Source organism: Vicugna pacos, chromosome 1 (assembly GCF_048564905.1).
Source record: "Vicugna pacos chromosome 1, VicPac4, whole genome shotgun sequence".
NCBI lineage: Eukaryota > Metazoa > Chordata > Mammalia > Artiodactyla > Camelidae > Vicugna > Vicugna pacos.
The window spans coordinates 85,269,637-85,290,891 of NC_132987.1; the positions used below are offsets into that span (position 1 = coordinate 85,269,637).

The following is a 21,255-nucleotide window of genomic DNA, read 5'->3' on the forward strand; positions in this document are numbered from 1 at the left end:
TTTAGAAAATTTTAAATGAAAAGTAATATCCTATCTACAAAGTTATTTTACGGCCTTCCACCAGTTCAAAAAACATTTATTAAATGTTTTCAGGCCCTATATTTGGTGATTGGAATACACAGTGTGATCCATCCTCAAGAAACTCAGTCTCAAACAAGGAAACGGAACTAAGTGACAGTTACCAGTTACAGCACAGTGTGATAAATACGAAGAGCAGGAAATACGCACAAGGGGAAAAAGGGAGAAGAAAGCGCCAAACTGTATCACATGAGCAGGCTGTGCTTGGGGTCAGGGATAGATTTCACAAATCAAGCTCCAGAAACATGGCTCCGAAAGTTCAGCAATCACACCCAGGTAAAACACCTGTTGAAACAGAATTATGTAAGAAATGTCACGCTTGTCAAAAAGCAGTATCAAAGTCCTATAGGAGTGCACACCATACTAGGCCAGCAATAGACACATAATTAATACGTTATCTGATTTGGTGAGGAGATATTGTAGCCAATGGGTGCTACTACATTGTGAATCATCAAATACTGTGTAACATAAGAATACTCAAGGACTTTAGTATATTAATATCAAACTATCTTTATGAGAACTATTTGCTTCCTTTTTTAAAATAACTGCATAATTAAAAAGTAAATGACAATGATGAAGTATGAGGAATATGCTAGTGGAGAAACTGCTGCACTGATCCTAACTCAACCTACATAATCTGAGTTTATATCTGCCAATTACTGACTGAGACAGGTTAGACCAGTAAATCAGGCTGGGCAAGTCTTACTACCAAACAAATATCTAACTGAGGACCAAAATCAACAAATGCATACAAGAATCAAACAGTTAACACGTGTTTGGAATTCTTGTATAAATTGCCTTTTTCATAGCTATGACCTTGAATACACTCTAACTTGTCAGTTTGCTATTATTCCTATTGTGAAATCCACAAAGTTACCTGATCCATTTTTATGATCAGTAAAGTGTTTTTTCTACTAAAACTGGCAGCAGTACTGTACTAATACTAGATCCATAAATTTCAAGAAATCTGTAACTTATGTAATATATATATTCACATTTCCCATAATGTTTGCAATTATCAACATATTCAAGCAGTTAATTTTTATATGTTATACAATTTCAGACTTTCTTTTTTGAAAATAACATAGTCAAATCTACTGTATACTATTCTGGTCCCTCTTATGTAAAATGCCACTTGCCCTATATTACTATTTCATGTAAGATTATTTATATCTAAAGATAATTTTTTATTTTGAAATTATTTCATACTTATTGAAAAATTACAATAGTACAAAGAATCTCTTATATTCCCTGAATTCTCTGAAAGTATGTTGTCAAAATGATGTCCTATAACTCTGAATACATTGATGTATAACTTACAAAATGATCACTCTCCTAAAATCCTAAATAACCAAACACAACTCTCAAAATCAAGAAATTAGTGTTAATATATCCTACCATCTTATCCTCAGACCCCATTCACGTTTGCCAGTTGTCTCATTAATGTGCATCACAGCAAAGTTATCCAACCCAGAATCACATACTACATTCAGTTGTCAAGTCTCTTTAGTCTTCTGCACTCTGTAGAAGTGCCTCAGTCTCTCTGCCTTCATGACTGTGACACTTTTAAATGCTACAGAGACAGCCCTCCATTTGTGTATGTCTAGTGTTTCCTTATGGTTAGAGTCAGGCTATGCATTTTTGGCACAAATATCACAAAAATAATGTTAGGCTCTTCTTGTTGCTCATGCCCACGATTTCAGTTTGGCCCAGTACAGATGATATTTACTGGGATCACGTGATGAATTCCATTTAAATGTATTGGCTTTTTTAACATACCTCTCTACATTTTTAAAACAGTTGCTCTAGGGATTACAATACACATTCTTAATTAACACTGTCTAGTAGAATTAATATTGTATAACTTCATGTAAAATTTAGGTTTTGAAACTGTAAACGTCTTTTATAAGCCACCCCATAGTTATACTGCAGTTGTCATGTCATTTGTATTAGATCTACATATATTATAAAACCTGTAAGAATATGCTATGCTTTTTGCTTTAAACATGTACTTTGAGGACATTAAAGAAAAAAGTCTTTTATGTTTACCCAAATATTTACCATTTCATTAGTTTTTGTTGTTTCCTTAAAATTAGTTCCTCTTTGGTATCACTTCCCTTCAGCCCAAAGAACATTTCTTATAGTAGTGCAGATGTGCTGATGAAATATTTCCCTAGTCTTCTATTTGAGAATTCTGAATCAACATGTTTTTTCTCTCAATACTTTCAAGATATTGCACTGCTGTTTCTGATAAGAAATCCACAGTAGTTTGTATCATTGTTACTTTGTACATAATGTTGATCTCCCAACACCCTTCCCTCCTGTTTTGGAGATTTTCCTTGGTTTTCAACAACTTGCAATGATATACTTTGGTTTTTTTGTCTGTTTTGTATTAACTCTATTTGGGGAGTTCTAAGCTCTTGAATCTATTCATTCAATTTGGGAATTGTTCACCCATTATTTCTTCAAAAATATATTCTGTCCCATTCTCTTTTTCCTTTCTCTGTGGGACTCTATTACATATATTAAAAAACAAACAAACAAAAAAACAACCTTTTGACATTATCCCACAGGATCCTGAAGTTCTGATCATTTAAAAAAACATTTCTTGCTCTCTCTTCTTCAGATGAAACATTTTCTATTGATCTGTATCTTCAAGTTTACTGCTTATTTTCTGTCATTTTCATTCTATTATTAGGTCTATGATTTTTTTAATATCAGAGGTTGTATTTTTCTGTTCTAGAATTTCATTTATTTTTATATATTCTATTTTTCTACTGAAGTTCTTATCTTTTCATTTGTTATAAGAATGTTTTCCTTTACCTCATTGAGCTGCATTATTATAGCTGCCTTAAAGTCCTTATCTGATCATCCAATTTGAGTCCTCTCAGTGTTGGCCTCCATTATCTTTTTCCTTGAAAATGGGTCACAGTTTTCTGGTTGCTCATGTGAAGTAATTTTAGATTATCTCTTAGGCATTTTGAATGTTATGCTGAGGGAACTGATTCCAAAGAGTGTTGCCATTTCTGTTTTACAGGGACATTAAATTGGTTAAACTCAAACTGCAAACTTGACCTTGCTCACTGAAGGCATCAGGTCAAATCTCAGTTAATTATTTTAGCCTTAGCTGAAAGCTGCTTTGAGTTTGCCCTGTTTGTTCATGGTTTGAGGCTCAGCCGGAGACAGGAAAGTTTGTTCTTAGAATTTTAGACTCTTTGTCTCTGGAACACTCCTTTACTGAGTGCTCCTCCCTCCACTTTGCAGTGGCTCCTCCCTCTACTTTGCAGTGGTTTTGGTTGTGCCGTGGTCCGCACTCTTTTTTTACAGCCAAAAATATGGCAGGTTTTCTGTCAGAGTTTTAACCACCCCATGCTGTGACTGTGGCCTGTCCTCAGGCTAAAAGCCTCCAAATGTGAAAATCACCCCATGCCAGTGCCTCTTTCTAAGTTTCAATTTTCTTCCAAAATATGCCTGCTCCTATTCATTCTCAAGAACCTTCAGGTAGCTGGATTTTTTTTGTTGTTGGTCAGCATTTATAGTTAACTGTAGGAAGGTTGGTCTATTAGGAACTTACTCCTACCATACAAGAAGCAGAATTCAGTCTAAACCTAAAAAGATCACACACTACTAACCCAGTACCTCATGGTTAGAAGCTTAAGAGTATCTTTAGGAATAGAAGTTAAATGAACATATTAAAAATAGTTCATCACTGAATAATTTAATATTTTATTTAGATTAACTTAATCAAATATTAATCTTCATTAGTATTACAATTTAATTTCTTTATTATGCTCCCCCAAATCTGCGGACCAGGGCAAATATTACATATAATATTAACTTATGTTTTTATTCATTCAACAAATGTGGGCACAATATATACCATGCAGTGTCCAAGGCACTTGGAATGTAGTGTGTGAATAAATTCCCTGCACTTGCGGAATTTATATTCTAGTGTGAAAGACCAACAATGAGTAAATTAACATATATAATGATTTTAGGTCATGATAAGGTGTTTTAAAGAAGATATAGCAGTAGAAGAGAATTGAGGAGGGTGCATTTGCTAGTTTGAATATGATAGTCAGAGATGACAAGTCTGAGGAAGTGAGTGAAATGAGAGAATGAGGCATGCAAGGATCCAGGGAAAGGCATTCTAGGTAGAGGAAAGAGCAAACGCAAGTGGTCTTGAGATGAGAAAGAGCTTGGCTCATTTGAGGAGTAAGATGAAGTGCAGTAATTTTTGGCGAAGGAGACTAAACATATAGCCAAAATAAGTTAGGTAGGGACCCTCGTAAGCTGTGATAAGTTTTGGATTTTATTTTACATATGATGAGAATCTGTTGGAAGGTTAAGAATAGGAAAGTGATATGTTTTATTTTTTAAAAAGAAAAATGACACTAGTTGCTGTGAAGAGGGAACACTGATGTTGAGGTAGAGTGGAAGCAGAGAGACTAAGAAGTGAATTTAGAGGTTCAGATAGGAGTTTATAGTGGCGTGGACCAGGGAAATACTAGTGGAGGTGGTGTGAGGTCAGATTCTGGATTTTTGGTGATGGATTGTAAGAGGGATATGAGAGAAGAAATTATATCTCTTCTTCATATTTTAACAGTTTTCAATTTGATTATTGACTTTGGTATAATGAATCATAATTTGTGTCAGTATCATTGTTATTTTATTTTGCTATCAATGAACCCATTTTAATCACTGATACCTTATTTTGACTGGCGAAATGAATTCATGCAAGTTGGTACATATAAAGATAGGACTGTCCTACTATACTTATTTGCAAAGTGAATGGAATATTGATTATAAGGGACAAGTTCTTTTGGTTTTGGCATATTTATATAACTGTGATTACTCAATTATCCCACTTTTCTTTACTTATCTTACTGTAAATTTTAGAATAGGGTACAAGATTATGCCATTTGGCCTTCATCTAACAGCAAAAAATGAAACTGATTAACAGTACTGTTGAAATATAGCCATCCATCCCAGATTTCCAAAATGTGCATATATGAAACAAAAAGCACCAAGCTTTAAACATTTTGGAGACCTCATTAACAACTGAAAACATATTATCTTAGTATTTTTTCAGAGAATGAATGTTCTCCGAAACTTTAGGGTATCCCTTGAATTAATCAGTTAGTCCTAAATCTGCCTTGATTCAAACATACATACTTATGTATGTGTTTACATAGGTATCTGCACACACCAAGTTGTCAAAAACAGTGAAAGAATAAGAAACAATTCAATGCTGCTGTTTGCTATCTGTCTCCAGTTCTTAGATCTATCTTCTAAAAAGCTTAGTTTACCATGGCTGGTCAAGTCCCTAGAAAAATATCCCTCGGTGTCCCAAATTCCGATTGTTTGCCTCAAAAATCTGGTTTTACAATAGTGTTTTCTATTTCTAGTGAGAATCACCAAATAGCGAAATCAGGATCAGAAGACAAGAGAATACATGAATCAAAGCCATCTAGGCATTCAAGGCCTAGAATCTCTTTCAAAGCTATGGTACTTTATTTCTTTTAAAGAGCTTTTGGTTTCATTGATTTTCTCTATCGTTTTCTCAATGTCACTGGTTTCTAACCTAATCTTTATTATTTCTTTCCATCTGTTTGCCTTAGGTTTAACCTTCTCTTTTTCAGTTTTCTTAACACAGAAGTATAGATTATTAAGTCATTTTGTTCTAATTTAATGCTGTATATTTAATGGTATACATCTCCCTTTGAGTGCTGTTAGTTGCATCCCACAAATTTTAATGTGGTGCATTTTTATTTTTGTTTTGTTACAAATATTTTCTAGTTTCCCTTGAATCATCCTCTTTGAACTGTAGATTATGTAGAACTGTGTTTAATTTCTAAGTGTTTGGAGATGTTTAAATGTGTCGTTGACTTACACTTTAATTCCTTCATGATTAGAGAACATACTTTGCAGTTTCAATTGTCTTAAATCTATTAGGGTTGTTTTATGACTTAGGATATGGTCTATCTTGGTGACTATTCTGCTTACACTTGAAAAAGTACTATTCTGATGTTATTGGATTGCTTGTTCCATAAATGTCATTTCAATCTAGCAGTTTGATAATATTAATATCCTTGCTGATCATCTGTCTATAATTCTATCAATTATTGTGATATATATATATATATATATATATATATATATATATGACCTATTTCAGTACTGTCATTATTTTCTTCTGTATTTTGAATCATTCAATGTATTTTAAGATTTTTTAGGTGACTGCACATTTAAAATTGTTATCTTTTTGGTAACTTTACCCTTTATCATTATGTAATGCCCGTCTTTATTCTTTTTTTTTTTTAAACTTTTTTTTATTGATTTATAGTCCTTTTACAATGTTGTGTCAAATTCCAGTGTTCAAAAAATTCCAATTTTTCAGTCATTCATGGACATATACACACTCATTGTCACATTTTTTTTTCTGTGAGTTATCATAACATTTTGTGTGTATTTCCCTGTGCTATACAGTGTAATCTTGTTTATCTATTCTACAATTTTGAAATCCCAGTCTACCCCTTCCCACCCTCCACCCCTCTGGTAACCACAAATCTGTATTCTCTGTCTGTGAGTCTATTTCTGTCCTGTATTTATGCTTTGTTTTTGTTTGTTTGTTTTTGTTTTTGTTTTTTAGATTCCACATATGAGCGATCTCATATGGTATTTTTCTTTCTCTTTCTGGCTTACTTCACTTAGAATGACATTCTCCAGGAACATCCATGTTGCTGCAAATGGCATTATGTTGTCGGTTTTTATGGCTGAGTAGTACCCGTCCTTATTCTTGATAATTTTCTTTGCTCAGAAATCTAGCTGGTCTTATATTAATATAGTCATTCCCCCTTTCTTTTGATTAGTCTTGCATAGTAATCTTTTCTTACCTATATCATTGTATTTAAACGGGATTACTTGTAGTTAACTCATTCATCTCCTGGTGCATTCATTTATTGAGGAAACTGCCCTGCACTAGACACTTGTTAAAGGCACTAGACACAGCAGTGAATAAAACAAAAATTGTGCTCTCTCTTGGAGCTTGCATTTTAGTTGCGAGAGGGGTTATAGACTATACTTTAGTGAGCAAATATAGTTTGGTAATGCTTTTATCCATTCAGTTTCTTTCTTTTAATTGGTATGTGTATCTTTACACTTAGTAACATTGGTATGTTTAGATTTAGGTCTACAATTACATGTTTTGTTTGTTCCCTCCACACTTAGTTGCTCTTTGTCCCCTTTTGTGCCTTCTTTTGCATCATCTGAACATATTTCAGTATTTCATTTAAACTCACTTATGTTTTTGACTGTTTCTTTGTATAGTCTTTTAGTGGCTTCTTTGGATATTACAATAAACACACTTTTCACAGTCTAATTAGAAAAATGTTTTTCTACTTCAAGAGTAGAAAAACACCATACTTAACCTTTATTCTCCCCCTTTATTTTGTAGTTGTATTATATATTACATCTACACACACGGAGACATAACACAATGTTTTCAACTGTCAAATACGTTTTAAAGAACACAAAATGTTCTTTAAGTTTCCTTCTGCTATGTTTTCCCTCCTGTTTGAAGAACTTTCTTTAGTAATTCTTTTAGAGCAGACTTGATGGCAATAAATGCTCTTGTTTTTCTTATCCTGACAGTGTCTTTATTTCACCTTCATTCTTAAAGGATATTTTTTGCTGGATATATTATTCTGGATTGAGTTCTTTTTTAAAAAGCACTTTGAAAATGGTGTGCCACTTCTTTATGACCTCAATGATCTCTGATGAGCTATCAGTGGTTATTTGAATGGCTGTTTCCCTGTAAGTAATGTGTCATCTTCCCCAGCTGCTTTCAAGCTGAGCTTCTGAAATCTGTACACCATGCCCGTCACCAAATTTGGGAGGTTTCCCGCTATTATTACTTAAAATAACTTTTATGCTCCTTACTCTCTCCTCTCCTTCTGGGATACTGATTACATGATATAGACTTTTTGACATTGACCCACAGGTCATGAAGGCTCTGTTTATTTTTGTTATTCAGTATTTTTTCTATTATTCAGATTGAGTAATTTCCATTAATCTGCTTCAAGTTCATGGAGTCTTCCCTCTGTCATTTTCATTCTTTAATTGAACTCATCTAGTTAGTTTTCATTCAAGTTATTGTTACCTTTCAGTTTTAAAATTTTCATTAATTTGTCATATCTTCTAAGACTTTCTATCTCCCCATTTGCTTCAAGAGTATTCACCCTTACTTTGAGCATTTTTATAACAACTGTTTTAAGGTCTTTGTTAGATAGCTCCAATATCTGTGTCACGTTGGTATTGACATCCATCTTTTCTCTGCCATGTGAGTTTTCCATGGGCTTTGTATACTCAGTAATTTGGGATTGTATCCTGGGTATTCTGAATGCTACGAGAGTCTGATTCTTTTTTTTAATTCTGTGGAGATTGTTGATAATTTTGCTTTAGCAGGCCTTCATCTTGGTTGAATTCAGGCTAAAAGTTCCAACCAGCCATGAGGGAGTTGTAATTTCAATGTTATTTCTGTTTTCAAAAACCTTTATAGTTTTATTCTAGGCCATGTGTGAGCCACCCAGCAGCCAATCTTGGATTTGGGTCATAGGTGAGTTGTTAAATTTGTACGCTTTTTAGGCTCAGATTGACACTGAGGGCAAGACTAAGAGTTCATAAACAACTTTATGGGGTTGCTTTGCCAATCTCCTCCCTCTCCCAACCTCCTCCATACTTTCTAGTTCCTGGGGCTCCCTTTTTTGATCTTCCAGCTAGAAAGCTGGGGCTTTATGTACCCTGCTCTGTAATCCACTTCCTATGAAAATGTCCCTGTCTGGGGCCAAGCAATGGGAAGAGAGAGAGAACAAAAGCAATGGGATTTACCACATCCTCTTGGGACCAAAGCTCCTCTGATTGCAGAATGAGGTTCCTATTCCTCAGAATTTTAGGGTCTGTGGGTTCTCCACTGCTGCTGCTGCTATTGGTGCTGCTGCTGACACCCTCAGATTGCTGGGGAGCTGGTGCACAAGAAAACAGAGAAAGAAAATGGAGTATTTCCTTAATTTTTGCTGATCATTAGATTTTCTTCCTATTCTTTGAGCCAAAATTAGAGAATTTCTCTGGAGCTCTGTCTGCACAGATTCCCAATTCTGGGTTTTAAGCAGCCTTAAGCCAAGTAGAGAGGCTACCAAAGGAGAAAAATGGGCAAACTCACTGCTGGTCTTGTGGCATGTTAAATTCTGGTCTTCTTTAATCTGTTATTTACTTCTCAGAGTCCTCAAGTAGCTGGTCCATGCATTTAAGTTTTTGTTTTTTTTTTAAATGGAGGTACTGGGGATTGAACCCAGGACCTTGTGTATACTAAGCATGCACTCTACCACTGAGCTATATACCCTTCCCTTGGTCCATGCATTTAAATGGCCAGTCTGTGCAGGTATTGTGGTTGCATTCAGTGGGGGAGGTAGGGCAGAGTGTGCTTATCCCAACTTATTCAGAGCCAGAACTTCCAAGCTAGCTTTTGGTCAACTATCATATGCTCACTTGAGGGTGACTTTTATGTACTTAAAAATCCTAGGGCATCAGGATGTGGATAGTAGGGTAGGCTATGAATTATGTGGGGCAGTAGTATGTAGAAAATCTCTATCTTTGGCTCAGTTTTGCTGTGAAATTAAAGTTGCTCTGAAGTCTATTTTAAAAATGAAGAAAAAAAATCCTAGGAAAAATCTGATAAAAATTTGAGAACATTGTTGGATATAGCCTTGGTACTCAGAAAGCACTGCTGTGGCAGAGAGATTTCTGCATTACTTTATTAGGAAGTAAAGTCACAGAAAAGGAGAATGAAGCAGGTTAGGAGAGTAGCAATATGAGGAGGTGTTATTGAGTTGGCTGCAGCTAAGTATGACTAATTGTTAGAATCAGAGGAATCATCCCAAAAGCTATATATAGTGAGTCTCAAGACTGTCCATGATTGAGGGAAGAATTTATTCATTAGCTCTTATCTTCCACTTGTCAATGGTTTCCCTGCTGGGTTACGTCTGTTTTGGAATGGTAGTGGTGGAGGAATAGGGACAAAAAGTAGGAAGCTCTAAAATAGGAAATGAGAGATGCGGGGCATTGTCAAGTTGCACCAACATACAGTTGTCTGGAACCTACAACCATTTGTAGGCCCAAGGCAGCTGAATGTTAGTACTTTCATATAGGTCACCTGGAAACTTCTGAATGGCTTAATTCTTCAGTAACTGTCAAAGAAATTAATACCAAAGCATCTACAACCTACCCTGGCCCCAAAAGAATCTATGGTTAAAAATATGACCAAGATACACTGTAGTTCCATGCATCAAACCAAGCCAGTAATCTGAGAGATTTCTTAACTTTTAAGATATATCGTTTCAGACAAAATCTGTGAGCCATTTCATATTCTCCCAGACTCAACATCTCTTGTTTCAGCTGCCACTGCTTGTACAGAGACCAATACATCCTTTTAATCAGCAAACAAAGCATTAACATTTAAAAAACAGTCCTGTGTTAGATGTATTTCAAATTAGAGAAACAAATTTTAACATTAGTGAGATACTATATTGATATAGGGTCTTGGAAATTTTTTAATTTGCTCTTAAAAAATCTTGTCCTGCTATGCATAAATGAAATAAAATTATTCACAGTATTGGGGTTTTACAATGTAAAAAGGGATAGTAAGTGATATTTTGTGAATCTATAAATTAAACTCACTGAATTAGTGAAAAGGATTTAAGACGCTAATAATCCCACATCTGAAGAATGCAGTAAAACCTCTATCAAACAGACAATGAAGTTTCCTGAAATGGCAAGAGCTTATGTATCACATTTAAGAGTATCACAAAACAAACAAAAAAACTCCTACAACATGGTTAAGAATAATGTATCTTGCAAGGTATATCTATAAACCTGCCCCAAAAAGCCCTGGGGAAAAAGTCAGTGATCACTAAAATGAGTGAAGTGTGAGCTTCCAGTGACCTTTAGGATGGTGCATTCTGATACATACACTATACTGAGCCTAAGAAAATAGAGCTTAAATGTGAAATTGGCTTTAACTCCAACATTAACGGTTACACTTAACTGGAGGAAATGTAAACCTATTTCAGTGATATGTTACTATAACATCATGATATTTCATTAAATACTTGGAAGAATTGATAAATATTTCCAAGAGAGAATAAGAAAGAGAAAAAGAGGAAGAGAGACTGATTTCTAGGCCTTGGCATTTATGAATATATGCTATTTCACCAGTCAAATAGCAAAAATTCAGAACACTAAGGCAAAATCATGAAATATTTGTAATTAAGAAAATAGTTTTAGCTATAGTTGTTACTTGTGGTTATTTAACTTAAAATGCATACCCACAAATTGAATTATAAATGTTTCCACATTTTACCACATTTCAAGACTATCAACACTAGTTATCATTTACCTCAAAATACTGGTAAAACTCACTGAGAAATCTGGTAGTCCAAGCCTGATGCCTGGAGATAATCTGTGTGTGATTAAACTCTAAGACATGAACATGTCTGATGTTTCAGAATCTGCCCCATCTGTTGCCACCCATTTAAACAAAAGGAAGGAAAAGGGCTGAGACATTGATCTAACTGGGGGAAAAAAAGGACTTCAAAAAGCATTACTTTTCAGCCATTTGCATCTGCTTTTTTTATCTTTAATTATTTAAGAAAGTAATTTCAAATTATTCTATTCCATTTAAAAATAATGTTTACCTTTTTGAGAAACTTTGTAGAGGTTAAGAACACAAATTCTGGAGCCAGATAGTTTAGACTCAAAATCCGGGGTCCTGTGTTTATTTGCAGTGTGACTGTAGGCAAGTTATTTAAATTAAAGAGTGGCATTAAAATCTAGTGATCAGAGAGAAGAGGCACTAATGGTCCTGAGGCAGTCCCTTGCAGACCCCAGAAGGAACATCGTTAATGAGAAAGATTCACTTTAAAAATGTAATAACTAAGTTACTCGAAACATTTAATTAAACACAATAACCATTTCTCAACCATTACAGTATTTCTTTCCAGCCCCAGAAATGAAAAAACCTATTTTAACATCCATTTAAGTGAGCTTTTAATATTGGTTTTATTTATTTTTTAACTAAGAAGCAAGAGGGAGTAACCGGAAAGCAGAAAATATGTACAAAGTCAGTTAAAATGCTACAGTATTTTAATGTACCAGAATTACATGCAGGATGTATTTACCTTAAGTTTTCTTCAGAGTAACTGCATTACATTTATAGAAATCACAACAAGGTGGGCCAAAAATTTCAAAGGAAAAAAATAAGTAATAAGACAATCGTAAGTTTTAGCAGACAACTTATAAACAGAAAACAAATATAACTCAGCCCTTTTGTGGTTTATAAGGCACAGGCTGAATAGTACCACATATAAATATTTAAATGCAAAACATACAACAGGCTAACTTTTGAACATTTTATGACGTTTTATATTGAAATGTGGAGCTTAATGAATTACACTTTGCAACACAGTGATGTCTAAACATGAAATAAAACGCTTGCTTGAGCTTTAATGCAATAAATTTTAATTGCATAATGCTAAATACAAACACAATAACCTCAGCATTTGCACACTTACATGGCATCCTGTGACCACTGCAGTCCAACTTGCTGTACATAATCTTTACATGAAAATGTAGAGTAGGAATAAATGTTTACTATAGACTATACACTAGATTTGGAGATCATGGAAACAAAGGAAAAAATTAGTATGTCCCTCTCTTCTAAATATTTGCTTAAGTGTGAATTACTATAGTATGTGGAATACTAATTAACTTACTAGCATCAACATAGTTTTATTTTTATCAGTCATTTCTTCCCAGAGTTTAAAATTTGAAGTGTTAATAGACTTAAAAGAAGCAAAAACAAAAAAACAAAAAACAAAAAAAACAGTAGTCCTTTGTTCCTGACCTCCTCTAGCCCCATTCGGGTCTCCCACTGCAGTGAGACTTTCCCAACCTTTTAGCTGTTCTTATGGCAGATAGCTCTATATTTCTAAAATCAGCAACACTCTTAGCTCTTGAATCACCCATTTTAAACAGAACTTTTGGTTCTGAATCTCAGCACCATTTACCAGCTTTGTGACCTTTAACAAATAAACTTTGAGGCCTCAGTTTCCTTCTCTACAAAATACTAGAATCTACTACATGAGGTTATTGTGAGGATTATATGATGCAAAATCCCACATATGTATGATATCTTGCTCAAAACAGAGTGACCATATAGTGATAGCTATTATTATTGTTACCTACTGTAGATGAGATTTGAATTCTCTTAAAACACCCCTTTCTCCATCCTCCTAAAACAGTTACATAATATTAATTTTTTTATTAAAGTCAGTGTTTTCATCTTCATGTCCTTTTTTATATCTGAGGCAACTCGAGACTCACTTTGTATCCTCATCAAAACAACTTATGAGAGAAAGCTAGCTAAAATGCTGGTTCACTGGAACATTCTGGATAACTTTCAATTTGCCAAATTCTAAATCACTGGGATTTCTGCACTAAGAGAAAATGGACTACAGAATTTTTACTGTAGTTTTAAAATTATTTTATTCAATCTCTGTGAAAATACCACTACCATAGTTACTATAACACATCCTTATTACTCACTTACCTTTTCCCTTCTATTTTTTATCATTTTCACAGCTAAGGATATTTAAGAGGTTACACACTGATATTACAGTTTTTCCTTATACATAATATTTTTCAGGATTCACACCATTGTTCAGTATACTGTTTCCCAGTGATTAATTTGAAATGAAAGCTTCTATTTAGAGTTTATAATTATAAGTAGTCTCCAAGTTGTGAGAAGTAACACAATTTTCATACAGTAAATGGCAGAGATATGTTTAAAATTCTAAAGAACATTTTTGTAGCAGTTTATGCTCAGGAAAAACATAGTTGGTGAGTCACAGTCTATTTTAACAAAGTAGTGCAGTAAACTGGAGACATTTTAACAGAAGAAAGAAGTAAGTTGTAATAATTGTGAAGAATCACATTAATTCATTTCTATACTTCTTAATCTTAAGATGCAGTATTTTCATTCAGCCAATGTAATAAAATTATGAATGAAAAGATTCTCAAATTCTCCCTCAAATTTAAGTACTCTAAGGAAAAGGAATATGTTTCATTTATCTTGTATCACCATTGCCTAGGAAAATGCCAAACTAGTATAGGTATAGAGATGTTTCATATATATTCACTGGATAAATTTAGCTTAACTTGGTTTCAGATAATTTACAAATGTTTGACAGTAAAACACCAAATACCATAGTAACACACCATTATTCTTTTTAGCATACAAAGCATCCTACTTGGTACACTTTATGTTTTATTAGTGGTGACATATAGAAAAACTTTAATATATATTAATTACCCAATGGTCCCTTATAAATATTTAAAGTTCTTTTTCCACAAGCACAATCATACTACAAAAGTCATATGATAAACTAAAGTTTTAGAAGACAATTAAAAAAAGTAAAATGCATTAAAGATATCATAAATCATGATGAGATATTGAGATGGCTTATAACTCTGACTTTAAACATTCTAGTTACAATCAAATGCAGACTTTTACCAAGAAGTCGGTAATTCTGGGGAGGGAGCCCTTCTGAGGAAAGATTTAATTTTCGTATAATTAATGGCCAGATTAGCATACCTGAAGTCCTATGTTCTTAAAAACCTCATTCAGAGTCCATAAATGCAGGCAGAAGATTATAAAGTATTCTCAGATGTACAAACACCTTTTAAGAAATTTAAAGTTCAGTTTGCTTTAAGATATATTCCTTGAATTGAAAACTGTTGAGGTTTCCAAATACTATCTTTTCATGTCTTCACAGCCTGGATCTGATCTGATAACAAAAACCAAACAAAAAATCATCAGTCTCTACAGAGCAAAATGTTTTCTATAGTAATCCAAGACAAATCTATAAGAACATGGTAGAAACCTATACATACACCAGTTTTTTTTTCAAAACACAATTCATGCTATAGTTTTTATTTTTGTCACTGTACATGCACCTAGTTGAAGTTAACTAGTTCTACAAAGCTTATAATGAAAAACAGCAGTCCCTTGCCTCGTCTCCTCTTTCTCCTACTCCCAACTTCTTTTAGGTGATTACCTCTGTAACTCTAAATAATAAGCTTTTATCATTACTTGAAATATCAGTCCCTTCAATGTAATATGAGGCTCCTGTTCTCAAACACTCATATACTGTTCTTCTGCCACTCTCATGATGCTTCTAGTAGTCCCATTTTCCTAACGGTAATGCAGTCATCAGTATGATGCCTATATGCATACTATTCACAGCCCAGACAGTGGTATGCCCTGGTTACTTTTCCTTTCTTCTATTACATTTTTTTTTCTTGTAGTTAGGGAATGCTCTGCATCCCCAACCCTATCTTAGTTTTTTGGGTTTTTTTAATGTTACTTAACATGAATTCAATCCCACTACTTGCAGTGTTTCAACTTTTACTATTATGAAGCATGTTACGTAGTTGATCAATTTCAGAAGAACTCTCCCTTAGAGTCTTGCAAAACTCTCTAGTCTGAAACAGTTTTTCTCCATGCTTGCCCAGTTATTTTCGTATGAGAGCTTTCATTAGGATTCTAGGATCTCCGTTATTGTTCTTTTGGGATTCCTTCCCCAACTCTCTCGTGCAGGTTTTTCTATTTCACGGTTCTACATTTTTTCTTCTTGGTCTATTCGTTTGTTTTTGATGAGTACACTTCTCAGTGGCTACCTTAGTAAAAGGTATAGAAAGTGAACTCTTGAGACTTTACACAGCTGAAGATGTCTTAATTCTATAATCACAATACACTGATACTGCCCAAGAATATTATTTTCTCCTTAGACTTTTCCAGGCATTGCTTCCAAATATTGCTGGTGAGAAGTCTGATGCTACTTTGTTTCCTTATCTTTTAGATGAAACCTGTTTCTTCTCAGGAAGCTTGTAGAGTCTTCCACTGTCTTCAGTGTTGACTTTAATCATGATGCACCTTGGGGTGGAAATATTTTCATCCACCGCATGGGGTTTTCAAGGGACCTGACAACTAAAAACTCATCATTCACTTCTGGAAAATACTGCTTAATATATTTGATGATCTTTTCTCTATATTTTGTCTGTTCTGTCTTTCAAGAATTCCTATTATCTGGATGTTGGGTGTCCTAAAATGACTCCTTACTTTCTTTTCTTTCCAATTTTTCATTTTTTGCTTTTCGGAGAGCTTGCCTCTATTTTATCTTCTTTTTATTAAGTTTCCCATTTCTACTATTTTATTATTTTCCAAGAATTCATTTCTTGTTCTTTGTTCCTTTTCAAGCAGTAACCTGACCATATTCACCAAAGCAATACCTTTTCTTATCTCTCTGAGAATACTGCAATAGCTTATTGAAATGTCCTCCCTAAAGAGCTTCTACTTCTTTTAACCTGTTTTTTTTTGTTTAAGTTCTAGTAATTCTTAATGTTTTGGTCTTCAAATACCTGGTGATCCTTTGCCATCTTCTCATTTGTATGAGTGCTGATTGGAATTTTGTTATGTGTGTGAGGCTTGTCAAGGTGGTCTTTATTCTAGTGTATTTAGCTAAGCCATTTCCTTGAGGATTTCTAGTGTTAATATCTTTAGGTCTTTTCACTTAGGCTGGTCTGATTCTTCAGAGATGACCTTCTATCTCCTACTTACTGACAGTGTCTTCTAGGAGAAACAGGAGAAGGCAAAGACAGTTATCGTATTAAGTATGAAACTCTCAGTCACTCTTTATTTTCAGTTCAGCATCACCACACACAGTTGTGCTTGGTATTCTCTAGTCAGAGGTACTATTAGACTCTCTGCAAAGAATGAAACTGCAGCCTTCTTTTGCGGCAAGGATGTACAATTGCCTTATCCTTTCAGTCTCACTTCATCTTTATTTCCAATGTCTATTTCTGAGCCTTTGAGGGGATCTGCAATGTAAATTAGGATGCTTTCCAGCTTTCTCCAGGGCTAGCTTAGAATTCAGCTTTCTCAGGTATGTTAAATTATTCAACATTCTTCAGATATTCAGCTTCCAAATTTGGTTGCCATTTTTGTCATTCCCATTCTTTTTGTCCTCATGGATTAATGTTTTTAAACAAAAGTCTCTTTACTGTTAGTGAGATCTGAGGAGGGGATGAAACAAAGTGTGTGCTCAATCCTCTGTCTCTCATTGGAACACCTATATGCATAGGTTATAGAAGTCCTATATTAAAACCTGGAAGCATTAATAACTTGTCCCATAAAGATAAAGTGATAAAATGAGTAAGTTTCATTAGTCATGTGGCAGGATTTTTTTTTTTATAAATATCTCATTTGAAAGTTTCAGAGCTAGAAAACAATTTATATCTCTGCAATATTTTATGTATATTCCCTGGTAGTTTTAAAAAATACTCTGTAGTCTGCCTGCTCAGGGGTTCTTCTGTTTGGGCTATAATGCATAGGTAATTATTGAGAATCCTTCCAAAAGAGAACGGACTCATGGTACAAAATGTGTCATTTAATATTTTACTCCAAATTTTTCAACCTTAAACTGAAAATAATAAGGTTAAATCAGTTCAAAATGAACCAGAGGCCTTCTTGTTCGCCATGCTAGGAAATTTCAAATTTTTGCAGGCAAAATGAAGAGATTTGAGTTCAGAATACACTTACAGTTAGATTTATTAAAAAAAAACCTTTATCTAATAAATTAACAGTTATAGGCACAGACTAGTCTCCTGTATTTACTGCTATTTATTTTGGAAACAGGTTTTTACCTCTTTCCAAATCAAGAGAGACAGGAGCATCAAAAATGTAAACTATTTACTATTACATAGAAATTATGAACAAAGGCTCTCTTACTCAAAACAAACTGATAAAACTTTTAAATCTACATACTAAGTTTCCTCCTCTGCTGAATAGAGCAGTTCGGTAAAAGGGTGAATTTAACATTTATTGAATGCTTTCTTATGCTAGGCACTTTAACACATACAGCGTTTCATTTAATCTGTACAGCAATTTTTTGACATTTTAAAATTTTACATATGAAGAAAATTATCTTTGTAAGATAATAAGAGATGTCAGTAACAAATAACTAGTGGAATAAATAAAAGCCCAAGTGCCTTTTACTACTATTGCATGCTGCCTACACAGAATGGGGATAGTACAACTTACCTTGCAGAGAACTGTTATAAAGGGTACATAAAATAATACGGCAACATAAAGGCACAAAAGTGTTTCCAATAATGTATCCTTCTTACAAATAATTGGGAGGTAAGATGAAAGATTAGGTAACAAGACCAGAGTTGGCAAGTGGCACTGTGATGTTGGATCGTCACTGACACCTAGTGGCCTCATTATTACAGACAAAATAAAACCAGAGAGAAAGAGAGCGTGTGTGACCTATTTTCAGTAAGCACTCTGCTTTCAATTACTTTATCAGGAGTAATAGTGGGGTTTCCATCTATGCTGTACTTCACTGTGAGCAATAATAAAATAGTAAACAAAGACTGAAAACATGCTTCTGGTGTCTTCTCTGGAATGCTCCTTTGTAACATATCTGTGTTTTGTGGCAATCTGTCCCATAAAGTGGCCACTGTGACCACTTCTTTAGCACAGTCTAAGAAACTAAGTTGGTATGTTGACAGAAAAATCCCACTAGTTCTGAGAACCACTAGAGGTTCTTAATTGTCACTTAATTGTAAAATACGACTAGAAAGTTCTCTGCAGTTTAATAGTAAATGGCATGATGACCACACAAACACAAATGGAAGAGAAATACAACAGTCTGTGCAGGCAACTAAAATACCACGTTTTACTAATAAAATGTAGAAATATTTCTCAGATGCACATTTAGCTCTTTGAACCAAAGAGATGTTGTCTCTTTATGTGTGGTGGGCAAGCAGGCTGCCCCTAGATCCACGATGACATACAGAGGAGAAAAAAAATCACATGTAACTGGAATTGTAAGGTTGGTATAGAAAAAAATAAATGTATAGCCACAAGACTATAACTAGAATTTGTAATCTCTTGTTGTTCACTCTAGTTCAGGCCAGGGAGATTCCTAATAGAAATCACCCTCAGCTGTTCTGCTCACAAACGGAAGGTTTTTTGCCTGACCCTCAGGGTCCTGTAATAAGAAGGACCCACAGAACGTGGTTTCATTAACATTCATGTTTTATTGCTCTGTGTGGGTCATTGTGCTTCAAGCCATTCCTCCGTGTTGAAGACAATGTAACCTTAGGGAAAATGATGTATCTTAATTTTTTTCCCTGGTAGAGTAAGCCTGTACCAATACATGACAGCTGTTTTGAGGAATAACAAATAGAACTGTGATGTATAAAACATTAACAGAACATCAGTATATATAATACTAAATATGAGAGTTAAAAGTTGCATAAACATGCCATGTATAAATGGAGCTACATGTGGAGTACAGCATGATTTGTAAAAGATACATATATGCCATGCAGATTTATTTTTAGTTATTGATAGTAAGGCCTAAAATATGTCCCAAACTTCAAATGTGCTTCTATTACCAGATCTGAAAGAAATTTGTTGCCATAAATTTAAGTTATTTCCTAGAGTTGTCATGTATATTGATGTAAGCACTTTATTTAAATAAATTCTTTATAAAGATGTAATTGAAGTAAATGGAGCAAGGTATTGGATACTTACTGTATTGTTTTTTCTGATAGCAGAAATAAATGGAGACAAGAGGAAAAAAGGCAGTGATATAATAAAAACAAAATGTAAAAAAGGAAAGAAAATGTGAATGGAAAGGAAATAAAGGCTGAAGATGCACAGTATTTGGTGATGTACCTTGAAGCCAGTCTACACCTTCTTGCAATCCTTCTCCTTTTATGGCATCACTAGCACTGAAATAAAATTCATGAAAAAATACTCATTTCATTACATCATAAAACTGTAAGAATAATTATAATTTTCTCATATGACAAATTAATATTTTCTGGTAACATATCTGAGCAAAACTGGTTAAGTACTGCAATTGAATATACACAGGATATAAAGTCTGAGTGCTCAGAAGCAAGACATGAGAAAATGATTCATAATTTATATAGACACTTGGAAGAGTGTATCATTAAAAAGATATTATTCAAGGAATATTATTCAGGTTGACATTAACAAAACATACACTCTGAGTTATTCTCCCAGTAGTGGAAGAGTTTTATAGAGTATGCCATCCTACTTTGCCCTGCCCCAGTGACTCAATAGCATTTACTTATTAGAAATGCTTGACTTGGGTTGTAATTTAGCCATAGGATGGAATGATTTTATTCAAAGTGAACTCTGATCTCTAGAGGTATAAACCTCATCTCCTACAATTTCCTCCTAGATCGCTCTATTCCAGCCAGCACGGGCGCCTTGCTGTTCTAGAACACACCATGCACATTCTCATCCAAGAGTCTTTTCACTTGCTGGGCTCTCTATCTGGAAAGCTATTCCTCTGAACCTTTGCATGAACTGCTCCCTGACTTCAATTAGATGTCAGAGAGGAACCATGTCTCGTTATCCTTTCTTTTATTATCCTACTCTATTTTTTGACATTTTATGCATCTATTTACTTGTTTTATTACGTCTTCCTCACAACACAGTAAATAAGCAAATACATACACATGTCACGCCAGAGACTTGAGTCAGTGAACACATGGGAAGAACAATAACACAATCAAAACCTGAACATCAGAGTTTACTGTATGTTTAGTACCATGGTCAACACTCAGTATCACTGAGCGTTACCTTTCTCTCTAAAACTAGAAAAGAAGGCTAAGTGTAATTTTAATTTCATACATGCTTTAAAAATATTGCAAAAAGTAAAAAACAAACTTAACAAATGAAACACTAATTAGAACTTAGTCAGATGTCCAGTTCGAATTAAGAAGCCAAAATTTTAGACAAATTTCAAAGAAAAATTTGGCATTCTAGGTTATACAGAAATACAGAAACTAGCAATATAATAGTCCATATCCTTATAGCATCAGATACCACTTTTTCTTTCACTAAAAAGTATTTAGATGTCACAATTAAATAAATTGGTTAAAATTCAATTGCTAATTATTCGAAGTAGAAAGAGACTTCTCCAAATTTGCAAAATTAATTTCTACTTCAAAAAGAAA

At 34.1% G+C, this 21,255-nt stretch overlaps 1 protein-coding gene across 3 annotated transcripts in view; it reads right to left on the reverse strand.

Moving 5' to 3' along the window:
* Positions 1-60: 60 nt before the first annotated feature.
* Positions 61-21,255, reverse strand: part of ARL6 (ARF like GTPase 6) — a 59,672-nt gene continuing 38,477 nt past the window's right edge. For 2 of the 3 annotated variants that reach the window (XM_072966882.1, XM_015242518.3), the window contains exons 7-8: positions 19,940-19,995; positions 12,174-14,978 (exon numbers count right to left, since the gene is read on the reverse strand). In XM_072966882.1, coding sequence (XP_072822983.1) covers positions 14,953-14,978; positions 19,940-19,995 — 82 coding nt within the window. In that variant the 3' untranslated portion in view covers positions 12,174-14,952. Of the gene's footprint in view, positions 364-8,967; positions 9,102-12,173; positions 14,979-19,939; positions 19,996-21,255 lie in introns of those variants that run through there. The other variant, XR_012075460.1, reaches the window with a different exon arrangement.